The sequence below is a fragment of the Haemaphysalis longicornis genome, unplaced genomic scaffold (genome assembly GCF_048455015.1).
Source record: "Haemaphysalis longicornis isolate Haplotype H1 unplaced genomic scaffold, Haemaphysalis longicornis Haplotype H1 scaffold_1, whole genome shotgun sequence".
Classification (NCBI taxonomy): Eukaryota; Metazoa; Arthropoda; class Arachnida; order Ixodida; family Ixodidae; genus Haemaphysalis; species Haemaphysalis longicornis.
The window spans coordinates 284,277,586-284,302,755 of record NW_027526203.1 but is presented as its reverse complement, the minus strand read 5'-3'; the positions used below and the strand labels follow the sequence as shown (position 1 = coordinate 284,302,755).

At 48.5% G+C, this 25,170-nt stretch overlaps 2 protein-coding genes across 2 annotated transcripts; one reads left to right on the top strand and one right to left on the bottom strand.

Annotated features, from left to right (window-relative positions):
* Positions 1–6,162: 6,162 nt before the first annotated feature.
* On the top strand, positions 6,163–7,390 carry LOC144169815 (U-scoloptoxin(01)-Er1a-like; the record flags this gene model as incomplete). The annotated part of the gene is made up of 2 exons (XM_077699179.1): positions 6,163–6,204; positions 6,862–7,390. Coding segments are annotated over 2 exons (423 nt in total), but the record flags the coding sequence as incomplete, so codon positions are not given.
* Positions 7,391–19,739: 12,349 nt separating this feature from the next.
* Positions 19,740–20,447, bottom strand: LOC144159039 (CCR4-NOT transcription complex subunit 7-like). The gene has a single exon (XM_077690284.1). It carries the CDS (start codon positions 20,445–20,447, stop codon positions 19,740–19,742), a length of 708 nt encoding a protein of 235 aa, XP_077546410.1.
* Between the last annotated feature and the right edge of the window lie 4,723 nt (positions 20,448–25,170).

Below are 25,170 nucleotides of genomic sequence, written 5' to 3'. Positions count from 1 at the left end.
ACCTGAAATGGGCTCAGCGAAAGTTGTTTCTCTCTCTCACTCTTCCGGGTTGTGAACAGAACTGGCATTTAGCAGAGCAGTGACTTGGAAACATGTGATGCAGACTAAGTTGGTGCGGAAAGGTAATAATTTGTAGTCTGCGGAGTAGCGATTCTCCTTCTTTGGAGAGGGCAGGGTGAGGGGAGGAAAGTGTAGTCTGTCGGGCCGGTAATACTGCGTTATGTCTTGATATGTTACGTGCGGGATGGACGAAGTTGTTGCCCGTCAGTGAGGAATGGCCAGGAGTCCAAGAGATGTTAACTTTCCGGCGTAATCGTATAACTGCATAAACGAACGCAATGTCACTGTTTTAATGAAAAGTTCGCGCTTGGTTTGTTTTAACGAAAATAGATAAAAAGCAGTGTCCCTGTCACTTACGATAAAAGCCAGCAGTGTCCCTGTCACTTCTTTGTTAATACTTAGTCCTTTGTTTTCAATGTTCAGCTGGTTTCTTCTACACTTAATATGCACCAACTATAGCCCAGCAACAAATCTCTTGATAAAAATAAACCTCAGGTAAAAAACGCGTAGAAATTGAGAGACGAGAGAAAAGCAGAAAAAGAAACAGAACACGAAAAAATGATTGCCTCGCAGTGGCGCGGCTGGCGGCAAACACAGCATAAACAGAACATAATGAAAAAGGCGCTGGCTTGCGTTGTCGGCTCCATAGGTGTTGATAGCTACGTTCGGGTGGTAGTGGTGTGTACCGGCTCATCAGGTTAACTCCCCGCGGTCTTCGTTTAAATAAGAAAAAGTGAAAAAAAGAAGGGAGAAACTTTCAGCGCTGCTTCTTCCCGCATGGGCCGTGTTGGTGATGTGGCCCAGGGAGTCATGGGCATGTTACGAAGTAACTCTGTTACAGTTGCAGAGTTTACAAGAGTAACTTGTTGCAGTTACAGTTATTGTGAAAAAGTAACGTCGTTGCTTTTCCATTTATGTATAAATTCAAGTAATTGACGACAAACCAAATGATACAGTTTATTTATAGAAATGTACGACGGCATGAGGGCAATCAAAGTTGCACGTGGTAAAACCCCAGACGAAGAGAACCTAAAAGCTGGTGCACTCAAGCCCATTGCCGCACTCACAATCGTCATGTACGCCTCGTTTTGCTGCACCACCTTTGAAATAATATTGTCTTTCTTGAATAAAGAGAAAACGAGCGCAAAACGACGACAGACAAGAAGAAGGTAACAAACTGACAGAGCGCTGATACTGCTTGTTACATTCTTCTTGTGTGTCGTCGCGTTGTGTTTTGTTTCCCCTTTAATGGCGTAAAAAGTTGCCTAATCCTCAGTTTTAGCAAGTCTTTCGTGGGCTACTCAAACGCGAAAAGTTGGGCTGCCTATCCGTCTGTCTGTCCCTCGGTGCAGTCGCCGGGGCAAAACTTAAAATAAATCTTGAACGAGACTTTTAAATAGGCAAAACTTTTCCAAACTACTAAAAATCTAGTGGTGATGTTCATACTTGTCGATGTTGTTCGACAAAAAGAAAACTTCAGGCATATTCGAGGCAAAAAACTCAATACATAAGTAGTATTTGCTGTGGTATTTTAATTAAATACATGTCGGCGTGATTTTTGCGATAGGGAATAAACAAAATACGCCATAAAAATTGGTTTGACCCAAAAATTCAAAAAGCGCTGCCCCCCCCCCCCGGTCCTACAGTGACAAAATGTTTCAGTAGATGCCGTGCGAGTAGTGGAACGCGGGAAAATTGAATAGGCTTGAGCACACCGCAAGAAAGAGCGTGAGAGGTGAAAGGGAAAGAGGAGAGTGCCATTTACATGGCAGGCGCTGCAGAAGACCACGGTCTTTCGACGACATTTGCAGCGAAGTGAGCAGATATTCTGCAAAATTTTTGTTGACGCACCCTTGATGTCGGGAAATTTATATGCAAAAATTATTGCAGCTTAGGATGAGTTGTTTCTCAGAGTTAGCATCCGAGAGCTTCCCTCTTTTCAGTGATTTAATTGCCGGTTTCTTTTCTTTTTTCTTGTTTCCGGTCGACTCAAAACGAAAGAAATGTTTTAAGAAATCATCCTAAACACCGACCTCTGACCCTGGCTTTTGGCAGGGAAAGTAATCCTACCTCTCAGTGACTTTCTCCCTTAAACTGCGAGGGAAGCCGTGTTGTGTAAAGGGGAATGTGATCTGGAGAGGATATTGAACAGAAGAAAGTACGAAAAAGTGGAAAGCGCAAACTGTACGTCGGCCTAAAGATAGTTGCTGTCTTTAAAGGGGAATCTCCGTGAGGGTTTCAATCTATAATTCAGTCTATAAGCTCCGACAGGGGCACAATAAACACTTTATCCCTGGCCCATCCCCCAGAGTGGTGCGTTCCAAACACTTCAAGGGCATCATCACCATAATCATCATCGTCGTCGTCGTCATCATTCGAGCACGTGTATAAAGTTGTCCTTGCCGCAAGGCGTTTCGGCGTACGCCACCACCGACGGCGCAAATCAGAAATCAGTCAATACCAGCTTCGCTTGAAAATTACACGCATAAACAGAACATACGCCGACTGCCTGATGGCGCGACGTTTTATCTGGGGAGGGAGGAAATGGGGGGGAGGGGGGGGAGCATCTGTTCATATCGCGTAAACTTGTGTGAGTGGTAGCACCCAACACCTGGGAACGGAATTATGTCGCACGGGAATAAGCAGTGCGTCTGACAAGAGGCGCTACGGGTCGCGAGGGTACAATCCCACCAGGGGCGCCAATCCCAAAGGCCCCAATTTACCCGAGTTTGACTCAAATTGCTACCAACCGAGCTCTTTCAATGACCGAGTTCCCGGTACTGCACCGATGGCAAGCTCAGTTACTCAGTTATGTTTTCCAAGAGAAGGGAAAGTTCCAACATCATAACTATTTGTCTTAGCCACTACACTTAGCCTGCACCAGAGTATAAGCGAAACACGGGCAAACTCGGTCCTTGCAAGAAGAGGCCCTCTTGAGGGCCTCTCTTTTTGCCATCGGAGCAGTAGCAAACTGTAGCAGAGTAGCAAGTAGCAAGCAGTAGCAATTGGCAAACTTGTTGACCAAGAGAGAGAGAGAGAGAGAGAGAGAGAGAGAGAGAGAGAGAGAGAGAAAACTTTAATGAATACTGAAGAGGTTAGCCCCACAAACGGCGGTGCTTGCTACTTCAGATGGGGGTGTATATAGCGAAGTGAAAAAAAAAAAAGAAGAGGGGAAGAAGTGCGCACCAACAATGAATAAGAGGGAGAAGAAAATAAAAACAGTACGGAACGTAGAAAAAAAAATTACAGCACTAGGAGAAAAAATCTGAGGATCCCAAGTTTAAAGAACATCGGTTAGTCCCGTGTCAGACAAGTTTGCCATCGGAGCAGTAGCATACCGGAAACTCGAGCATTGAATGAGCTCGGCTGGGCCCAGTATGTCTCAAACTCGGGCAAACTCGGGCCTTGTACAAGAGCGCTACAGATCCGGCCACTGCGACCGCAGCGGAGGCGAGCAGCACGCCTCGTGGACAAGCCCCGAGAGCGGGGCGCCCCCTCCCTGCATTGGCGGTCGGAGGGCATTGTGTGCGGCTCTTCTTTTTCTGTTCGCGGACGCGGATATATCGGAACCGCGCGTGCGTGAGCACTTTCTTCGGGCCGGCCCCCCTCCTCCCACGACACGGATTCCTCGGGGTGACCAGAAGGTCAGCGGGCCTTCCGAGGTCCGGTCGGCCGGCCAGCCAGATCGTGAATGACCTCCGCTCATCGCCGTCCTTTCTCTCGGTGCTGCGCCTGGGCTCCGTTATTCCGTAATCGAGTTACAAGCAAAACACAAACCGCCCTGAGACCCGAGCGCGCCTCCTGAAACAAGAGTGTGGCTCCCTCTCCCCGCGCCCACCTCTCCTCCCTGCTCGTCGTCTTCTTCCGAGTGAAAGCTGGATGTGCCCGATTCCGCTCTGCTTGGCGCCGCTTATAAAAGCGAGCACCGGCTCGTCCCGCCGTACAACTGACATCCCTCCGTGGCCGTTGCATCCGCTCCGGTGAGTCGTCGGCCCGCTCCAACACGGAATAACGCCTCTCAAGTGCGCGCGCGCCGGACAGTGGTGGGGCCCGGTGTCGTCTTGGACCAGGCGCGCGTTTCGCGTTGGTCGAAGGGGGCGGGGGGCGAGCAACGACAGACTTCACGTCGCGGGGCGTCGAAACGAATTTCACTTTTCGTCTACGATTTGGATGCCCGCTCTGCATCGGAAGTGGCACTCCTTCAGAGGATGAGCGTCCAACACGTAACCTCCGTGTTTGACACTCTTCTCGCACGGTCTGTGCCCGCAGTTGCCCCAAGCATCCAAGTTGAGGCCAGCCATAAGAGCCACTAGTCACAGTGAACGAGACGAGTTATAATCGATGTATTTTAGCGTGCAGCCGAAATTCAAATCTGGTGTAAAATGTCAAGGTAGAGCGCGATGCATCATTCTCTTGGTAGCATTATTTTCGACGCTTAATGAGAAAGATCGTTGAAGTCCAAATTGCAGATGTTGTTTCATTGCATTATTTAGCAGACAAAGGAACAATATTCTTGCTTTGGAGTGTGCGCTGGTTAGGGGTAGCGTCGGTTAGAGGTAACCGAAAGGGTGTAGTGTAAGTAACCACGTAAAACAACAACAAAAAAACGCGACTAACAAAGTCACCGGCGCACCAGAATCAATGCGACCGCACATTGTAGTTTACAATGTCACTGTAGGGCCTGTTAGGAGACGGTATGTTAATGTACGAGCAAAGTAGCGCGTCATAACCGCCCTTTTGCCGAGCGTAGGGCAAGAACAATGCGAGGAGTAGTTCATTTTTTGATGCGGGTGTTACGTTAGGAAGCCAAAGCCTGCAAATTCGGGGTGAAGATGGCCGGAAGATTTACGCGTCACTCATTTATGTCTCACTGCTGGAAAAGCCCGACATGCTCGTCGTGTTTTTAGCATTTTCAAAAATTCACATAGCACAATAATAACTGAATAATTAATACCTGCAGGGCTCGCTCTACAATGTCAACTTTTATTTTTCCACCCAGCTGAAGCACGCATTTCAGTAAATCTGATATGTGTTGCAAACGTGGTACCTTTTGCTTTTTTCCAACGTATCTGTATGTTGATAAGGTACAAGGTGTCTCCCCCTAGATAAGGTATTTCCCCCTAGCGGTGTAGGCGAAAGTTAACTTAGAGCTTAGAGTGGGGCTTTATTTAATACTTTGGTTGATTACCCAGTCATTACCATCATCATCAGCTGATTACCCAAACAGCTCATCAAAAGGTGAAATCAAGTTAAACACATTCCTAGCCGTGCTTTTGCTTTCTAGGAGTATTTGACGTGTCGGGGCAATAATCGTGGAGCAATCCAAAGGCTAACAAAATATTAACACCAAGATAAAACTGCGAACGAAGTTAATTCGTTTTTAGGGATAGCATTCGCACTAATAGAAACTATGAAAACAATGTTGATGATCTTACTCTTCACGATTAACCGCAACTAATTCTGGCGTTCATGTTTCAGAATTCCGCCTTGAGTATCAAAAATGAAGGCTTTCATTGGTAAGTGTCTGCTTTTATACCATTTCAACTGAATATGTTGATTTGAGGAGACTGAACAATCCTTTAGGAAGCTTTAATAACGTGCATCGTCGGTGCGATGTATGCCGTTCCTCAAAAGTAATTTCTCTTTTCTTAAAAAACATATGAATATAACGGGTGTGGCCTAGAATTATGTATTTTTGGAAGAACTAGCAAATATGGAAGGTGGCAAAAACACCCGTGTGTGCGAGATTTCGGCGCACGTTAAAGATCCCCAGGTGGTCAAAATTAATCCGGAGCCCTCCACTACGGCGCGCCTCATCGCCTGCGTTGCGTCGGCGCGTTAAACCCTACAATAAATCAATCAAATATGGAAGGCAAAGCTTTGTAATAGCGTAAATAGTTTATGCTGTCATAGTGTTCCCATAAGTAACCAGTCGATAAATGTTCCTCACAAAATTCCCAGAAAAAACCCGTGTCCAGCAACGTGAGAATATTTTTGCCTATTTATAAGAGTAGTATTTAATTATTTTTCTATATTTTTCGCAGGCTGTTACTCAATTTAGATAAAATAGTTATTCGGATTTTCTAACCAACCTTTTCTTTAGTTCTAGCTGCCGTCGCTGTGGCTGCCATCGCTTTGCCAAGGGTGAGTGTAGTGCACGTTCTTTATAGTATTACGCAACACTCAATCGTTGCCGTAGAACACACAATGCCTGTCAAATATGTCGTCGTTCGGATAAGCTTTTAGGCTTCTTATGAGCGAAGTATATGTGCTTTTTGTTGCGAAGACGAATACACCATAAATAGTAGCCTGCTTTTAATGAAAAAAAAAATTAAAAGCCCGTACCAGCGTATAAAGTGTGGACACAAAGAAATACGATATTTCGAACATTCCGCTGAATGCCTTAGACAATAATTACACTAGATCAAGTATGGACCCTCGAAATAACAGCGTTCTTGTTTTGAGCAGGAGCTGTCAGGATGTGATAGTATCTTCAGACATGATGACACTGACCATACTGAGCGCTTGAATCTGCACTATCGATAAGCATACCGGCTGAATGGCACGTTCAGTTCACTACGTATTTGTAAGAGTGGGAGCTAGCCAAAAACGTCGATGCTTGAGCCAGGCACTGCAGCATCTAGTACACATGCATGAAATGTAGAAGATACAGCACATATCATCTTCTAGATGCGTTCTAATGCATGAAGAATATGATAATCTATCCCCTTCGTGTGTAGATGGGCCTTGGGGGGCACAGAGCACTGATCCCACTCGTGTGTGTCCCATGCATGTTGACAGTCCAAGCGGGCGGCGTACGAGCTACCGGACGGCGCAGAATTCCTGGTTGGAGGAGTCCGAACCTCGTTCCAGTGTCCCGCCAAGAACGGCTACTTCGCCGACGTGGACAACAACTGCCAGATCTTCCACGTCTGCAACGTGGTGACGCACGCGGACGGCAACACGGAGGTGCAGCAGTACAGCTTCCTGTGCGGCAACCAGACGGTCTTCAACCAGCTCAGCCTCACGTGCGCCTTCGCCGAGGAGGCCGTGCCGTGCAACAACGCGCCCGACTTCTTCTACGTGAACGACAACATCGGTGTGGAAACCGCTCCATTCCTCACCGACAATGACGTCCAGCGCGCGGCGCAGCTGATTCCCTCGTACAAGGCGAAGGCTTGAGGCTGCATGCATTCTCGCCATCCCTCGCCAAACAGCAAGTGCTTGATGCCACGCCGGGGTAGTGCATGCCTTTGTACAAGCGGCGGTGCTTCGTTCCGCCGGGATGCCTTCGTGGGAGTTAAACCTTTGCCGTTAAGGTTGAACAAAGTCCAGCGTTGCGCCGCTTAAACTAAAGTGATAAAAGTGCCTGGGCGCGTACTAAGGCTAAGGAAAGGCTGCGCAAACGGAGCGCAGAAACCGTGCAATGCTGGGCATTTGTGCCGCAGCCAGGCATTAGCCTTGAATTTTTTCAATAACTTTAGTGAAAAAATTAAATAGCCCAAAAAGTTTGCACACTAAAGCAATTTCTCGTGGCGTTATTTGCTGGCGGTAATAGGCCGTGTCTCGCATCGGTACATCGCTCGCACGTCGCTCAAACCAGATGAGGAGGTGCTGAGCGAATCGCCCTTACGTTCTTGGTGTTCCTCATGAACGAAGGCTGCTCTGCGCGCGACCTCAACGCAAAGACCATTTAAAAGCGCATGAAGGCATCCTACTTAGCGCCTGCTACCGACACCCATTTTGTTGTTCTTGTTGTTGTTGTTGCTGTTGTTGTTAAAAGAGTGCCGTTCGACGCGTATAGGTGCCCTGCTTATTGCGGGTTGTGCTCGTGCTTCAGGTCTTCGGTCAATGGGACGCACGCACTGTTTTACGCTTACACATTTACGGCAATACTGCTGCGCCAAAGCCACAGCCGTTTCGGACACTAATCTAACAAACTAGGCCTGAGGTGCCGGGCGGCTGTTTAGTTTGAGAGCAGCTTGGCTAGTGCTTTGGAGGGCAAGGGTTTTCATTTCGCCTTGCATAAGGGGAAATAAGAAGAAAAATAATTTTGTTCACTCTTCAAAAATGAGGCGAAGTTTAGAGTAAAGGGCAATCAGTCGAAACCCGTCGAGTAAGAAGGTTCAACGTTAGAACATTTGCACTTCAGAGAAGAAAATTTAGCGTTACTCGTATCTGAGTGTTCCGCGAATGACCGTTCTCTAAGTAGAACGTACAGCCTTTTGGTGCCACCGATACCAGCTGAGACTATATGGGCCGTGTCCATTTCCGAAGAGCTTGGTGATAACTGGGTACGGTCATAGCTGCGATACTAAGTTCACTAATCGTAGGAATGACGGATGCATCGTGTGAGTGAGATTTTCGGGGTGATCGATTGGAGCCTTACCTCCAATTTGCATTGGTTTTCACTCAGCTGCTTCAGCAACAGTGATATTCATTAACGTCACTCATTAGAGGACTCTCACTGCCTACCGACTGCAGGGTTTGCATGCGCTTGAATGCTTGTCTTTGTTATTCCTCGGCAGGACTCAACACAGGCGCACGCACATTATAGTCATTGCTTCAGGGGATGCTTGGTGATGCTATTGTTGTCGTTGTCCGTACACTAACGTCTTTCAATGTGGCGCGTTTTGGTGGTTGTGATGTATGTGCTCGTTCACGTCCCGACGCCTTTCTCGTGTTTTTTTTCTTTTCATTTTGATGTGGCTGTGGGTCTTGCCGTATGTATATAGATGCACAGGTTGCTCGGCCATTTCTCTTGCACTGTACATGCTCCTTATTGTACAGTTCATGCACAATACATGCTAACGTCGTTAACACGGCCAATAAACTGCCTGCAAGGTTCGTTCTATCGGGGCTCATTCTTCCTTCACAGGCGCACGCCAATGGCTCCTGTGAGCCCATCGAGGTTGTACATTGTAGCGTTGTATGGTGTCAAAAAATCATGAAGCACTCCCCTCGGTAAAGGTAAATGACCAGCACAATCTTGTAGCACACGACATAGAGATGACACATAATGGAGGTATAAATCTGGCCTACTCCAACGCGGTGAAACCAAGTTTTTCGGTTTACGCGCCGAGAGCGCCCAGTGAACACGCACAGAACTACACCGGCGGTGAACCGGCAGTGAACTTAGATGCAGCGACGCGCCCTTACTATTTCTTCCTATCCCCCTGTACGCACACTCCCATTGGAACAAACGAGCGTTCAGACGCTTTCACTGCGGAACCGCGCGGGGCGCTGGCTTGACCTTGGCTGAACTTGAAGGTTAGATTGACGCTACCAGGAACGAGCCGTTTTCTAGGTTTGACCTAGGGTAGTAAGCTTCACATAAAAGTAATGTATGATTTAAAGCCTTTTTAATGTCTGCATTGATTAAATTACCTAAGATACTTGCTTCTTTAAATGACGTAAGTTTTTAAGCAATTGAAAACCAATAAAGTTTCACAAAGAATTGAGGCGTTACTTTGGCCTCTTAACGTTGCCATAAATTTTGCCTGTAATGAGATTGTCAAATGCTATACCCAGTATAACCAGAATGGAAAGGTAAAATATCGACAGAAAAAGACAAATTATTCCTCCGAAATAAGTCAAACGTAGCAAAGTGTGGGAATTCAGGAGTAGTAAGGAAAGTAATTTGCTTCATTTGCTATTTCAATTGGAAGTTAGAATGACAGGAAGAACGTTATGGTTGAATGATTTAGGTTATTAAAGCTTACAGCGAGGTGTTGGTGTGAATTTCCATTACCCAGACACACCGTTGCCACACAAGGCCAAGGAGATACATTTATGGCAACGCTATCAGTGCGCAGCCTCGCGTTGCGATGACGAAAGTGAGAGCCCATTTTTCTTTTACCGTAGCGCATATTGCTATAAACGAGAAAGCAACCAACTTTAACGCAACATGTTGTTAGGCATTGCACAGCGGTGGTAAGTATACTGCAGAGACAAATTGCGATGAGAAATTAACAGAGTTTTGCTTCTGGTGACAATGTGGCTACGAAGAAATACTGCATGGCAATAACTCCTGCACTACAAAAAACCGTGTTATTATTAAAATAAAAAAAAGCAAATAGAAGGTGCATGTTTTACAAAGATAATTAGTAGTAAGGCCTACATGCATGTCATATCATTTGAGCTCAAAAAACATTGGCGCCTGGCATATATTGATAACTCCAGTATTTTATTTCTTTATCAATGCAGTGTTTACCAAAGTTGCGAGAACTAGGCTTCCGTTTAACTGATACTTAATACTGAGGCATTTCTCCGCTTGAATAACTGAGGGATCTGGAATAATAGCTTTCACGTGTCCCTACTTAACGACACTGTGTTTCTCCATTGCCAAGTAAGCTGAAATTCAGGTGGCGCTGTCTATATTTCAGGCATCATCGGGGCGGGCAGGGAAGGGGGGGGCAGGGCAGTATTTAAAAGAAAGTAACGAAAGTTGCTCATGACATCGATTACTTTGACGCCAAGAGAGCGCTTTCTAACTGAGTTACTGCTTTTACTATTTACGCTGTCCAATCAGTGAAATTCAGGGAAGAGAGCAAGACTAGCCGCAGCAGGTTTTAATTGCCACGGCACGGGTAAACAAGAGGTCATCTACAATTGTGTGGCTTAAGATGCTGGCGTGAAAAATTGCTGCTGTGGGGTGTTAGTCACTTTGCGTGAGAAAGCGACATCATTACTATATCAATAGGTTCATTCTCTAGTGTCGTGGCCGGAACTAACTTTTTTCATCTTTTTTGCTGAGAGAGAGAGATATAGACAGAATACATTTATTGAGTAATATATCGTGGAGGCTTGGCAAAAGAATTTAACAGATGGTAGGGCGCACAAGGATGGAACCAGAAATCCAGAACCCCAGATGCAGCAGCTCTTTCCCAATCCACCTCAATCCTCTCTCTCTGATTTTGAGGAGACAAGCTCATCAGGGCTGCCTCCCGCGTCGCGAAATAAGTGTAATGAGGAATCTTTGAGTGGTTCTCCCCTTAGCACATCCTTGCACATGATCAGGTTGCATGGGAGAGTGCATATTTCCCAGTAGTTAGAAAATTTTTCGTTCATGTCAGACATTTCCTCCAAACATCTTCGTCCACCTAGATTGTCAATATATGTGCTGGTTTGTATCCCCCGCAGAGTTGGCGATTCTACCTCGTTGAGATCCTGGAATGGGGTTGGGGGGGGGGGGGGGGGAGAAGGAAGTTGTTCCTACGCGTAGGATGATTACCAATTCTCTATATTTTTAGTGTGCGTGTGTGTGTGGGGGGGGGGGGTGGTAAGTGGTGCCAGGGAGCACGGTATGCGAGTTCGTGCGCATCTTGGTCGCCTAAGTCGTTCTTTTTCAGACCCACGTGCCCGATTGCTATTGTGAAGTGAACTTCCATCATGAGGATGGCGGAATCTTTCTGTAGCGTTAAGGTATTCTGCCTGCAGCCAACAGTCCAGTGGCCTTTTGAGAGTATGTAATAATGTTTAAGCATATATTCTACAGTTCGGCTAGGCGGATTGTCAAGAGGATGGCTCCGATTTCCGCTTCTTGTGTTCCTGTTTGTAGGGGGGTCATGATGTACAGCGATTCCCACGATAGCCCGCTACAATTGGGGTGTAGCCCGAAAAAACGCATTCCCGGTTGAACCCGTACCGTTTGAACCCATTCACAAAACGCCCTTCCCGTTTGCGCGCTTCCTGTTTCAACCCGTTCCCAAAACGCCCTTCCCGGTTCAGCCCACACCCAAAATGCCCGTACCATTAGAACTCAACTCGTATCGTTTCAACCCAGTCGATTTTTGGAAAATATGCGTTACCGTTTTGGAAAGTGTCCACAAAATATGCATCCAATGGGCCATGCAATACTGTAAAAACTTGTATGCAGCAATTTTCTGTAATTAAGCATACGGCCAATATTTTCGGCCGATAAAAGTTTGCGAATGCCTGAGGCTGATACTGTGCTCTTGAAGCTTTTTAATGAAAGAAATGCTTCCGCATTTTTTGTTCGTCTGGCTTGTTTACAGAATCAAAAAGTCTGTTCGTTCATTCATGGCTCCTCAGAAAAGAAACAATCGCGCTGAAATAAAGTTATGCTCTCGAAAGGCTTTTTTTCCATACCTGCCACGGAGAACTAACCAGTCATAGCCGGGAAGATTTTGCTGTCAAAAAACTTGTGAACGGAACATTTTCCATCGGTGTTGGTTCAAGTATATATATAGCGAATCAGAAAATGGGAAATGAGGGGCTCCGTGAAATAAGACAGAAAATAAGTGTTGGCAGTCAAGAAAACCTCGGAAAGCAAAGGGTTGTGGTGGGTTGTGGTGGGTCATAGAAAGAGATGAAGAATTTTTTGAGTCGAAAAGAAAGTGGTGAAAAAATGCCCGCCGGGTGGGATCCGAACCCACGACCTCCAGAATACCGGTCTGGTGTGATAACCACTACGCTACCGGCGGGCCTGTTTCCCCAGCACTTTCTGGGGTATTTATGTTAACGTATTTTTGTTTCCTGCACTTGGGGGTGGTAGCCGGTAGTCCGAGTGGCGCTGGCTCGGACTATATATATATATATATATATATATATATATATATATATATATATATATATATATATATATATATATATATATATATATATATATATATATATATATATATATATATATAGTGGAGAACAGAAATATATGGGCCGAGGGATTCCGTAATAACACACACCAAAGAAGCAGTCGTTAGTGCCAGTTCTATTCGGCTACTTGAAGGTGTTTTACAGTGCCGAATCAGGTGATTGTCATCCTTGTATGATACAGGAATAAAGATATCAAAGTCGAGAAAAAACGTGCCGTGATCAGAAGCCGGAATCGACCCACGACCTCCGCATAACGCGTGCGGTGCGCTACCAACTGCGCGTTCCCGGCGGCGGATGCCCTCTCGACTTCAGCGGGGGCTTAAATTTAGTGAGATTCAGAGACCGGTAAACTAGCGCCACCCGTCGACAACCACGGGCGACTCGGAGCGTCTTTCGTGATCCCAGCGGCTCGCCACGTCAAACGCGGTCAAATGTCGGGGTCAGCCAATGGCATTCCCGGACTGCTGCAGCCGGAGCCCTCGTAATGTATTGGGCAGAAAAGAAATATATGGGCCGAGGGATTCCGTAATAACACACATCAAAGAAGCAGTCGTTATTGCCAGTGCTATTCGGCTACTTGAAGGTGCTTTACAGCGCCGAATGAGGTGATTGTCATTTTTGTATGATGGCTGGTATATTTCACGCCTAAGCACACGCTCATCACGAAGTTGCCAGTTTATGCGTGCATGGGCTGGGGGTGGAAGGAGGGGCCATGCACGCGCAGCTGGGCTTTATGCCGCTACCGATTACATGCCCGTTGTTTCTGGTGGGAGATTTAAACGTAGAATTGTCATGGCTCAATGCGCCCTGTCAGCCGTCCTCCGCAATCAAACGGGTTGGCCATGAGTTGGTGTGTTACCCATACCGTAAGATGCCTGCGACGGGGGAGGGAAACGGATAGCCACATGCTTGCCCGATAGAATAAAGTTCGAGGCCTTCCTAAAATCAACTCTCTATTAGACGGACGCATGTCGTTTGCCTGGAGGAAGAAGAGCGGGAAGAAAAGAAGCGTCGGCCCAAACACAAGCGCGAGTGGGCGCGAAAACAACAGAAAGCCGCTGCCGCCGCCGTTACCGCTTCAGGTTCCAGCTCGTCGAGGAGGAGGAATAACATTATTGTTTGCCCAGGATGGGGTGAGGGGAGGGGTAGGATGGAAGTCTTTTCCCCCCTCTTCAGCCATCGGCCAGGAGCCCCAGCTCCTTGGCGGCAGCCTCGGCCATCTGGACAGCCCGACTGAAACTCGTCCGAGCTGAGCACTATCGTCTCCCACTGCTCCGGTGTAGTTATCATTCTTCTTGCTTTATCAGTGGTGGTGATGGCAGGGCAGGCCGATAGCATGTGTTTCAGGTCATCCCTTCGAGTAGCTGCCAATAATTCACAGTGAAGAGCCTCTTGTAACGCCGATGTCAGCCAATAGTACTAGCTCAGTTTAAAGGGCTTTGAGAGCGATGTTTGCGACGGTGTCTTTCACTTCTAAGCACGCGCCCATAACCTGTTGAAAATTTATGCGTGCCCGGGTTGGGAGTGAAGGGAGGGGAGAGGGGGGGGGGGGGCGGGCTTGCACGCGCAGCTATTGGTGTCATGCCCTTACTGATGACATGTCCGTTGTGCTGACAGGAGGTTTAAACTTGACCGTCAAACGGCCGGTGCACTCAGTCGTCGATCGGATTGGGTTGGTGTGTTACACAGATGGTAACATGCGTACGACGCGACAGCGAAACAGACAGCTCTATGTGTGTCCGATTGACTAAATCTTTGGTCTTTCGAACTATCATTCAGCTAATTATCTAGGAATTATGCTCAATTGCAAGTTAGAAACCAACATGTTTTGTTTCGTGATCTCCGTAGACGGCGTCTAGCTTCGCAGGTCATCCTTCTTCACTGAGTGGAAGGGCACTAATTTTCTTTTCTTTCCTTTTCTTGTTGTTTCGTTTGACTTTGTCGCGCTTAGAGCAGCGCCTGCCGCCAGGTACAAAAGGCACAGCCACCACCAGCATCAGCGGGTATGCGCAGGGCTGATGTTAGGCCTACTGTTACACTTGAGGTCCCAAATCGTGAAACGGTACCCGTATTTTGACGAACTTTGCTTTGCTTTGTTTTGGAGACCCTAAAGCTTACGTTAGGGCTGCCAAAGGTGAGGTCTAAACATACTAACAACAAGGGCAAGGGCCACTGACCAAGGTTCTCAGTTAATGTGAGGACGAAAAGAAAAAAAAAACACTAAGGAAAACCTACACGTTATTTTTATGGTGGAATATCGTTACGCGGAGAACGTATATATTAAAAGAATATACAGGATAATTAGGTGTTTACAAGTGCCGTCCAAAGCCAGCCGCAGGCCACTAGATCACACTTGCCTGGCCTTCCAAGCCCATCTTCGTCGTTCTCTGGCTACCTGCCAACAACTACCTTACTGTGGCAACAAATCTTCTTTCCTGCGGTTCAATACTACACCCTCCCCGTCACAATATTTAGCCATTGCTCTCACTTTGCGTACAGTACCGGATTGCGTAACCAAAATCGTCATATCACCCTATTCTATGTCGCTTATTTCTGCCCTCAATTTTTTTTATAGCGTCTCGACTGCATCTCACACTTGTTTCTTTCTTTACTGTATATGGGAAGCATGTTCATTTGGCTTGGGTTCCTGGGCATGCAGGCTTGAGAGGCAATGAGCGGATAGTCAAGCTCATCTATCAGAGTTCCAATTCATTTCGGCATAGCAAATCTGTCTATGTTTTGCATCCCCAAGGCTACGAAGAGTTTCGTATCTACACACTACTTGTGAAGATGAGGTCTTGTCCAACAGAGAGTATAGATGCGTTAAAGTTCCGTGGGATTGGTCGCTTTTGTGCTTCGTGGCATTGCGAAATAACGTTCAGTTAGCTCCGCTGCCAGATTCCAAGGCTTAATTGATATCTACTCAGATCAGGGCATTATTCTACTGATTTATGTGTACAGTACCAACTCCCAGAAGCATTGGAAAATTTCTTCCCCATTGCCGCCACTCTCGGCAGCTAGGCGGACGAACCCATTAACCGCATGGGACTGACGCTTTCCATGCCCCGCATTCTGTCTGATTATCGGGTCACAAATCTGGGTTAGGTAAAAAAAAGGTTCCTAACTTTCTCCAAGCTGATGTTTCATCGACATGTTGCTAGAAGAGATAGGGAAGCCATAATTATTGTGCAATTAAGGATTTAACCTCAGTTCACTTTATTTTATGTAATGGACAATTTTCTCTTCGGGAAAAATAAATTAAACCTACATTAATCCTACAAGCTCCAACGGGGCACAGTCAACGGTCTACCGCTGGCCCCCTTGTGGACACTGACTGACTGACTGACTGAATGATTGACTGACCGACTGACTGACTGGCTGACTGAATCACTCACTCACTCACTCACTCACTCACTCACTCACTCACTCACTCACTCACTCACTCACTCACTCACTCACTCACTCACTCACTCACTCACTCACTCACTCACTCACTCACTCACTCACTCACTCACTCACTCACTCACTCACTCAGTCAGTCAGTCAGTCAGTCAGTCAGTGAATCCGTCAGTCCGTCAGTCAGTCGGGAACTTCACCTGATAGGTGTAGATTCTGTAATGGGGAACTGTGACTGCAAGCAACGCACATTAAATCGTACTTCAAAACACTACACAGCTAGACGGTGCTTTTCCTGCTCCTTCATCCGTCTTCTTGTCTACTTGGCGCATAGCTGTAGCCAGGTAGTCCTCCGAAACCCTTGTGTGGTGAGGCAAGTCTTGTGGTTGAATCACTTATTTGGAATCCATTTGTAGGCATTGAAGGTGTATGTATATTTGCTCTACTAGTTTTAAGACGTCTTGCAAAACACTTGAGCGAAGGTTTGTAGTGTAACCATTTTCGGCAAGAACCTGCATTGGTGTTTTTATCTGAGAATATTTCACCGTAATACAAAAATTAGCAGGAAAGTTTGGAGGAAGTAGGCTGGCGGGACCGTCGCAGCAAAGCATAGATCATTGCCATGAAGCTGTATTTTTCATTGCAAAAACAGTATTTCCCAAAGTGCCGATAGGCGAAGCTCTTTTCCTGTCGATCATTTCGGCAGAAACATGAGTTTTGGACGTCAGCCTTTCGCTGTTCCTGAACTGTGGTTTTGTCGTGCTTCGCTTGCAGATTACTGATAATTAAACTGCCAAATGCGTATAATCTAATGGCAAAGTTCAACATCTGGAATGCCATCATTCCTAGCAAATCAGCACTCGTCTGAAGGGCATGCCAGAAACAAAAAAGCACAACCTAACAAAGTAAGTCTCTGCCCTCCTTCGCAGGAAGCTCTCTGACAATATCACGACTTTTTTTAAGGAAGAGACGGCACGTAGATATATAGAAGGAGCTCGAGTTTGGCAAAAAACGGTGAGGTAGAAAAATTCCCCGCATTTCCCCGAGGGGAAGAATGTGAAAATGCGAATGCACGAGTTGAATTTGCGCGGTTCGGTAATGTTCGCGAAAGAGAGATCACACACACACACACACAACTACAAAGAAAGAAAGATGCATTTATTCACAGACACCTATTTGTGTTGTCGTTGTACTTGATTGCTAGAGCGGATCTCAGCTTTGAAATTTCCTGTCAGTACTCCTTTAAGCAGGTGCATTAGCCCTTCTCACGCCCGATTCTTGGCCAATCCCCCACGTGGGTATGTGCCATGTCAGCGGCCAGGCAGCGCGCGCTCATCTCCCCCCGTTGCCAAGGAAGACGAGGAGATTCCTGGCCAATCCCCCACGTGGGTATGTGCCATGTCAGCGGCCAGGCTGCGCGCGCCCATCTCCACGTGCGCGGACATCGCCGGTGGACGCAGGTTCAGGGTCGCTTAAGAAGTGCATTGCACTTAAAAAACTAAAGGACCAAAACACACAGGCAGCGATCAGGCGCGTAGCCAGGAATTTTTTTCGGGGGGGAGGGGGGGGGGGGCGGTCGACCAACAGATGGGACGGGGTAATATGTAGGCAACGCTTCTTGCGCGTTGTTTTTCAAACGAAACTTGAAATAACTGACTTTATCATGCGATGTGTGTATGCTGAATGCTAACAGTAAAGCCCACCTTAAGGAGCTTAGATAATGATGATGATGATGATAATGATTATGACCTAAATTCCCGTTCACCGGTCTATGGGTAGGCCACGGGTGATTCGTTCGTCCGTAGAGCAGGCGGTTATGCGGGCACGCGCTCGTGACCGTGATCATGAGTGCGCTCGTGAGTGCGCGCGCGGTCTTCGAAGTTCATCAGGCGGAAGTGGAGGCCAACACTGGGTGTTTACTATGAAGATTCGCGTGTTTTAGATTTCCCTTTAGGAAAGGTACTAATAAGTTTTCTTATCAGCTATGAAGTACAGTCGAGCACAATTTGAAGGTTATTGCGAAAGCATTGAGCGGCCACGCGTGCCACCGTCCTACGGTTTCATTTCGGAACCATGAAAATCAAAATTCGCACTCTTCTATCCCTTGTTGGCTGTTACATGCTACAACAATGGCCCGCACGACTGACTTGCCACCCTTTGGGTTTCAAGTTTTACATTCGTTGTTATAAAGCAAGACTTGGTTGCCTTTTATCTGCGCCGACGATAACGAAACTGGCATGGAAGATTTGCTAAAGCTGGTGTTCTGTCTGCTTCATTTGAAAGACTAGCTTTCCCGCGATAACCTTCGAATCGCAGTGGACTGTACGTGCGGCACATTGGTATATTATGGCGGTGAAGCTAGAAAGCGTGCGTCTTCGTCCTTAAATAATCGCCTTTTTTGTTATTTTTTGGGCTAGTAACGTGAATAGTAAACTTACGCTTAGCGGAACACCTTATTGCACTGCTGCTGAATGTTGAGCTTGTTGCACGTTCCTTAAATTTCATTCTATTTCTATCTGTTAAATCGAACAGATATGGCTTCAGTAAAATTCCCGTTAAGCAAATACAGAAGGCTGATTCGATCTAACCAAGAGGCAGGTCAAGGAAACAATGGAATAGTGCCAAAAAGACAGAGCTCCGCAATAAAGAGAATTGTACAGTTTTGTTGATGTGGAGGAAATACAAGATGGGCAGAGCAATGCTTTTCATGCAGCAGAAATTATGGAACTGCAGTTGTCCATGAATAGCGATGTCGGTAGAAAAATAAACATATCAATGATTTATAGTTGACTGCGCAAAATACAGGGACAAGCTCTGTCATGTGAATATACTTTGTACCAGTGTAAATACAATTGAATGACACGCTAAAGTCCAGATCACATGTATGTCTATATGAGGCTTTTCCTGCTGCTCCTCCATTTCCCAGCCGTGCTGTTCCGCCAGCGAAACAGCGGAACTACCTCGATCGGATCGCGGCAGGTTCCCGGCGCTGCTCGGTGTGTCCGGCGCGAAATGCAGCCGGGCTGTATATGTTGACATGTACAGCATCTGGAGCGGGAACAGGGATCAGACGTTGACGTAGCCCTTGTGTTCAGTTTTATATGAGCAAGAATGCCCTTAAAAATGCAGGTTCCGCGCCTGCAGGCGACTTCAGGCGGTTCTTCAGGCTACTTAAATCGCACCCCAGCCTGGCCCGAAACATTTCAGGGGGGGGGGGGGGGGGGCATGGGCCCGGTGTACCCCCCCCCCCCTGGCTACGCCCCTGGCAGCGATCGACAAAGGAGGTGGTGAGCAGCTCGAAGGAGGACTGCGAGCAAGAGCAACAATGCGCCACGCTGATCAGGCGACGCTAGGGCTGCAGCCGACAGAGTGGAAATAGAGAGGAGGGGGCAAGGGAGGAGCGGGAACGCGAGCAGCAGCTGCTGTCAAGACGTGGGTTTTGTCGAGGTTGTGGAGCGGTAATGATGGGACGGAGGGGGAGGCGTGGAAGCGTCGTTGACAGAGTTCGCGTTCTTTACTTACGAGGTGTACAGTCCGTACAGGCACCCACAGTATTTTCCGTAGTTAATATTGTCCTCGCAAAATATGTTTCACGTCACGAAGAAGGCCGCCACGCCGAACAACCTGTCACTGCGTGGTTGTATTTGAAGCCCAATGAATTGAAGATCCTATTGTTCGGCCGCCTCCTGGCGACTTCTCTCGGGGTTGTCACCGCTGTTGATGGGGCAGTTTACATTGCAGATCTCCCTTAAGTTGACCCAGATCACCTCCAAAGACTGGCTTCTCCGAGGGCACGTTCTTGCCGCGAGCAGTTTGAGCACGAAAGCGATGTCTGGGCCACCGGAAAAGGAGAGCTGGGTGTAGCTGTCCGAGAGGGCGACCCTAGTGGTCACTAGAATCTGGGCATTCTCGTATGGGTTCATGCTCTCCCTCTCGTGTTCCTTAAACTGATTCCCTGAGTTGGTGAGCAGCTGATGCCCGAGGCTACGTGGTCTCCGTGTGGCTGAACATGAAGTTGAACTGCATGTGGAGTAGTTTCGGGGCGGGTTTCCAGCCTCGTCCAGAAAGGCGAGGCCTAGCTGGATGATCTCCACCCGGTCCAGATTGCAGCGCAGCAGCTGGTAGTGGCAGTGATGCGGGAAGTGGAGCACGCCGGTGGGGTGGTCGACGGGCACTAGAAACTCCGTGCCCATGGCGCCGAAGTTGTGCTTCTGCGCAACGCGGATGGAGTTGCAGAACCCCTCGTCGATGTTGGCGGCCCAGGTGTCGCGAACGCTGCATGCCTCATTGCATACCAGCAGCGTTTTCCTGCTACCAGCGGCATGGGCCCAATGGTTGGCATTGGGGCTTGCACCAGCGGTGCACTGCGAAGGCATGCTGATACACGTACGGGGCTGCGTAAATGCAACGGGAAGCTATTAGCAAGAGGACTGCCTATACCTAAACACAAATACAGACTTTTGTGTATGATGATGATGGTGGTGGTGACTATGTTCCTTTGTGAATGGCACATACCCAAGCAGGGGATCCGCCAAACGTCAGTGGCATGAAAGTAGGAACGAAGATCTGATTTAACTACAGGGTCCTGTATAAAGAAAATTTAGAGCGATTGGAAACCTTTTTGAATTTAAAAATTAAGATAGGGAAAAAGAAAGAATTAAGAAGAAATAAAAGAAACGAATTCTATAAGTTGCCAGCGTAAACAAAGCCAGTCATAGCGGAAATCAGAATTGTTTATGAAGCTGAGAAGGGCAGAGCACACATCCTGGCGGCAAGACCCTGTCTCAGACGCCTCGAGTGAAAGGAGATACGGCGCAAATAAGTCAATCCCCAGGCTATGAAGCGGCACCTCGAGGAGCTGGTACCTGAACCTAGAAAAACGTCGACAGGCCGACGGACTCACCTTGATTGCAGTAGCTGCACAGAGGAGGTTGCGTCAGGCGTTATCTGTAAATATACTTAATTAATTGTGGTCCACGACAGCGGATGGCGGTTAAAATAACCTCAAGGTTGCGAAAAGGGTATCAATCTGCTTTCCAGGGAAAATCAAGGTGGTGAAAGTCTGCCAATGATAACAAAACGGATTTCTGTTGGCCTTGAACTTTTAGCATCCTCCGATATCTTGCCGCCACAATTAACGATGTTGGCTGGGTGATCTGTTGGCTGGGTGATTTACTCATAAAACGAAGCTGCTACTGTAATAAAGATACACTGCGATCCGTTAACCAGAGATTCGTAGGCTCATAAGAAGGTATTCACGGTGTGTCGGCGAGATCTGGTTAACAGTGGAGGGAGGCACGCTTTCAAAAAAGTTCTGCATTAGCCGCCCGCCGTTCCAGGAGGACCAGCCGATGAAGCTTGTATGTCGCAGTCCCAGGGAATAACACACATCCAAACTCTAAAATAGAGCTAACATACGTTCGGTATATCATGAAGTGAGTTCCTTCGCATATCCTTCCTTATATGGCTGAGACACCGCAACATTCCTACTGCATGTGCCCCTTTTACAACTGTGGTTGCTATATGCGGGCCACAATCAAGTACGCTGGGGTATAGAATCCCTATGGCGCATCTGTTCATCCAACCCACCCACCTCTAACTCGTCGTCAGGAGGCCCCGCCGTACCGCCGCCCACTGTCGCCCGGCCAACCACCTGTGGTTCAAAACCTGGTGCGAAGGAAGACCAACGTGTGGCAAGCCCTCGACCATTGTCCGCTTATCTACCACTGCGGAGAAGCCGGCCCAATCTACCATCCTGCCCCTACAAGCACCTCCGCCTGCGAGGTTTCTCCGTCGACGCAGTGCGCCCTTTCCTCGGACAGCAACCGAGGAGAGATCGCCGATTACCTGTCTCGGACCAGCCAAGGTCCAGCATGTTTCAACCGCTCACCGTCGCCCTATCCATACACCGAGCCGCTGCAGCAATGCTGACTTCGTGCGGAAAAGGTGCCCCAGCTCAAGTGCGGGGAACTGCAAAGAGCAGCTTCTGGAGACGACGTTGCTTTACGGCGAAAAAACGCAAACGCTCCAACGACCGAACGATGCACCGAAGATTAAACCCCAGACGGTGCTCACAACCCAACACCCCGGTGTATCCTTCACCTGACGTCAGAACACGACGAGAGCTGCACACCACGACGCGTACCTAAAGTGACCAAACTTGCAATTACCAAGACCACGACCACTACTACGCCCACCTACCGATCGTCAACCCACACCAGTCGTGATGCCACGCCAAGACGAACCCGAAACTCGAGGAAGACAACTTCCGCCATCCAGCTATCCATCGACGGCTGGGAAGTAGTCGCACTCATAGACACAGGAGCAGACTACTCAGTCCGGCTCCGGTCATGTCAGATCGCTCGCAACGAAGGGGAAGTTAGGAGCAGCTGCGATGGTCCGCATATCCGCAGAGCAGGAGGTCATTTCGCCACGCTAAGTGGAACATGTACATCATGCGTCACCATAGATGGCACCTCGTATCCTGCTGCTTACTTCATACTACGTAACTTTTTCCGCGACTGACTTTCTGATAGACAACGGTGCCGTTATTGATCTGCAGGCCAATTCAATAACTTTCTCCGCGTTTTCTACGAACGAAGAGCTGGCGGAAGCTATTGCCAGGGCCCAGTCACAGTCAACACGGCGGAGCTTGGTGCCAAAGGCGTGGGCACCAGTGGACGGAGAGTATGAACGCCTTCGTGTGATTCGCAGGAGAGCAGAGCGCCATGCGAGAAAAACGCTGTCACCAGATGACATTCGAGCTTCAAGGCATGCCCAGGAGCGTATTCAGAGGCACTTGAATAAGCTCGCAAGACAGCGTTGGAGAGAATTTTTTTCCAGGCTGGATCCCCACAAACCGCTGACTCGCATTTGGCAAGTTTTCCGCAGCCTGAGAGCAACACCAGACAAGCTCATCCGTTGTCACCAATAGCTCTCCAGCGTGGAGTCAGTGAACTGGACGTAGCTGACGAATTTTGAACCAAGGTTACAGCCTCCCGGAGCTCTGCAGTGATTTCAGAGGTCCTGACTGATTGGCTCTCCACTACGAATGCTACGATCATGGATGAATTATTCACTGTGCATGAGCTAATCTCAGCGTTAGCGCCCGTTAACCTGCCTTCTTCGCCAGGCGCTGATGGCGTTACATACTCAGCTTTGCGACATCTCGGCGGTAACGCCCTCCGGCAACTGCTTACCTTCTAGAACAAGTCGTGGGAGATAGGCCGCGTGGAAGCAAGCTGGAAAGTTGGTAGCCTAGTAGCGGTCCTCAAACCAGGAAAACCGCCAACCGACATCAACTCTTACCGCCCTATTGCTTTACTAAGCTGCATCGGGAAGGTAATGGAAAAAATGGTGCTGCAGCGACTCGTCTGGGATCTTGAGGACAGAGAACTGTATCCTCCAGAGAGAGAGAAAGAAAACTTTACTGAAAACAGAAAACGGTCCGGTGGCGCCTAATGGCGACGCCCGGGCCGGCACTAAGAGCCACAGTTCGGGCGGCTGGCGCGCGGCCCCGAGGGACCCGCCTAGCCTGCCCGCTGCCGCTCCAGGGCCTCCCGGACGCACTGGACGACTAACTTCTGGGTGTTGTAGTCGGTCGAGGTGATGGCTCTACACACGAAGGCTGGTAGCTGCCGGAGGCTAGAAGGTGCGGGGCCTTGGGGAAAGCACTGAAGGATATGGGCTAACGTTCCACGCGCGGCACAACACACAGCACACACTGCACTGGGATACACTTCCGGAGCCACATGTTGGCCCAACACAGGGGTGAGCACTGAGTCCGTTTGTATCTGGCGCAATAACACTCCTTCACTGCGGGTGAGTCTTGGGTGGGGGGCTGGGAGGCGACGCCTGCAGTCCCTGTACCAGCGCAGTATAGAACCGTAGTCTTCGAGCGGGGTGGGTGATTCTAGCCGTGTCTCCGAAGGGTCCAGCAGTTCCGACCCAGGGCCTATTAGTGGCCTGGGGGACTTCGCCCGAGGGAATGCCTGACTGGTTAGGTCGCGGGCGGCCCGGTCCGCATCGACGTTGCGGTTGTGGGCTCTGTCCTTAGTCAGGGCGTGGTCCAAGTGGGCTGGGAACCAGATGAGGTGCTGGACTGCTGGAGAGGGTGGCGGTGTTGGTGAGAAGTCTCGCTGTCGGCGACGTGATTGTATTGGCTCCAAAGTTGCGAATGGCCGTCTTAGAATCACTAAGGATCGCAGTGCAGTGCGGATCCGTGGCTACCAGGGCGATCGCCATCTCCTCGGCCTGCACCGGCGTGTCGGCACGAAAGCTAGCCGCTGTGGCAATTGTTCCCGAGGTTGCCGTCACGACCGCGGCCGCGAACCAACCCGGACGAGTTTGGTAGGCGGCGGCGTCTACGTAGCGGGCTCCTGTGTCGTTGGTGTAGAACTTGTCCAGAGCTCGCGCCCGAGCCTGGCGTCGACGCCCTGGGGGTCCCCCAGAGATGTCAGGGTTCAGAGAAGGAAGAAGTAGCATCGACAACGTCATTGCTTTGGTGAGGGATATTCATCGGCAAAATGCTGCAAAAAATATCACAGTAGCTGTCTTCCTAGACGTCAAGGCGGCTTTTGACAGCGTTTCTCATGAAGCTTTTCGAAGGGAAATGACGTTTGTAGGGCTACGATGGCGGATGCACACTTGGCTCTGTGACTACTTGCAGAATCGGTATGTCTTAATGACCATAAATGAAGGCGACACAAGGAGGCATGAGATTATACAAGGTGTCCCTCGAGGCGGAGTTGTAAGTCCTGTCCTGTTTAACATCTGCCTCATCCACATCACGAAAGTACTACCCCAAGGTGTCAACATATCTCTCTATGCTGATGACATTTGTGTCTGGGCTTCTGGCAAAAACCGGAGAATCATACTGTCCAAACTGCAGAAAGCTCTTCTTGCAATTCAAAAGTACCTTAGTACCTGCGGATTGCTAATTTCACCCGAAAAGTGTGCCGCAGTTGCCTTTACGTGGCGGGATGCATCCCTCTATCATCTGGTCAAAATGACACAAAAATACCGTACGTTCACAACCATAAATTTCTTGGAGTTACATTAGGTCGATCACTATCTTGAGCCCCCCATATCCGTCACCTT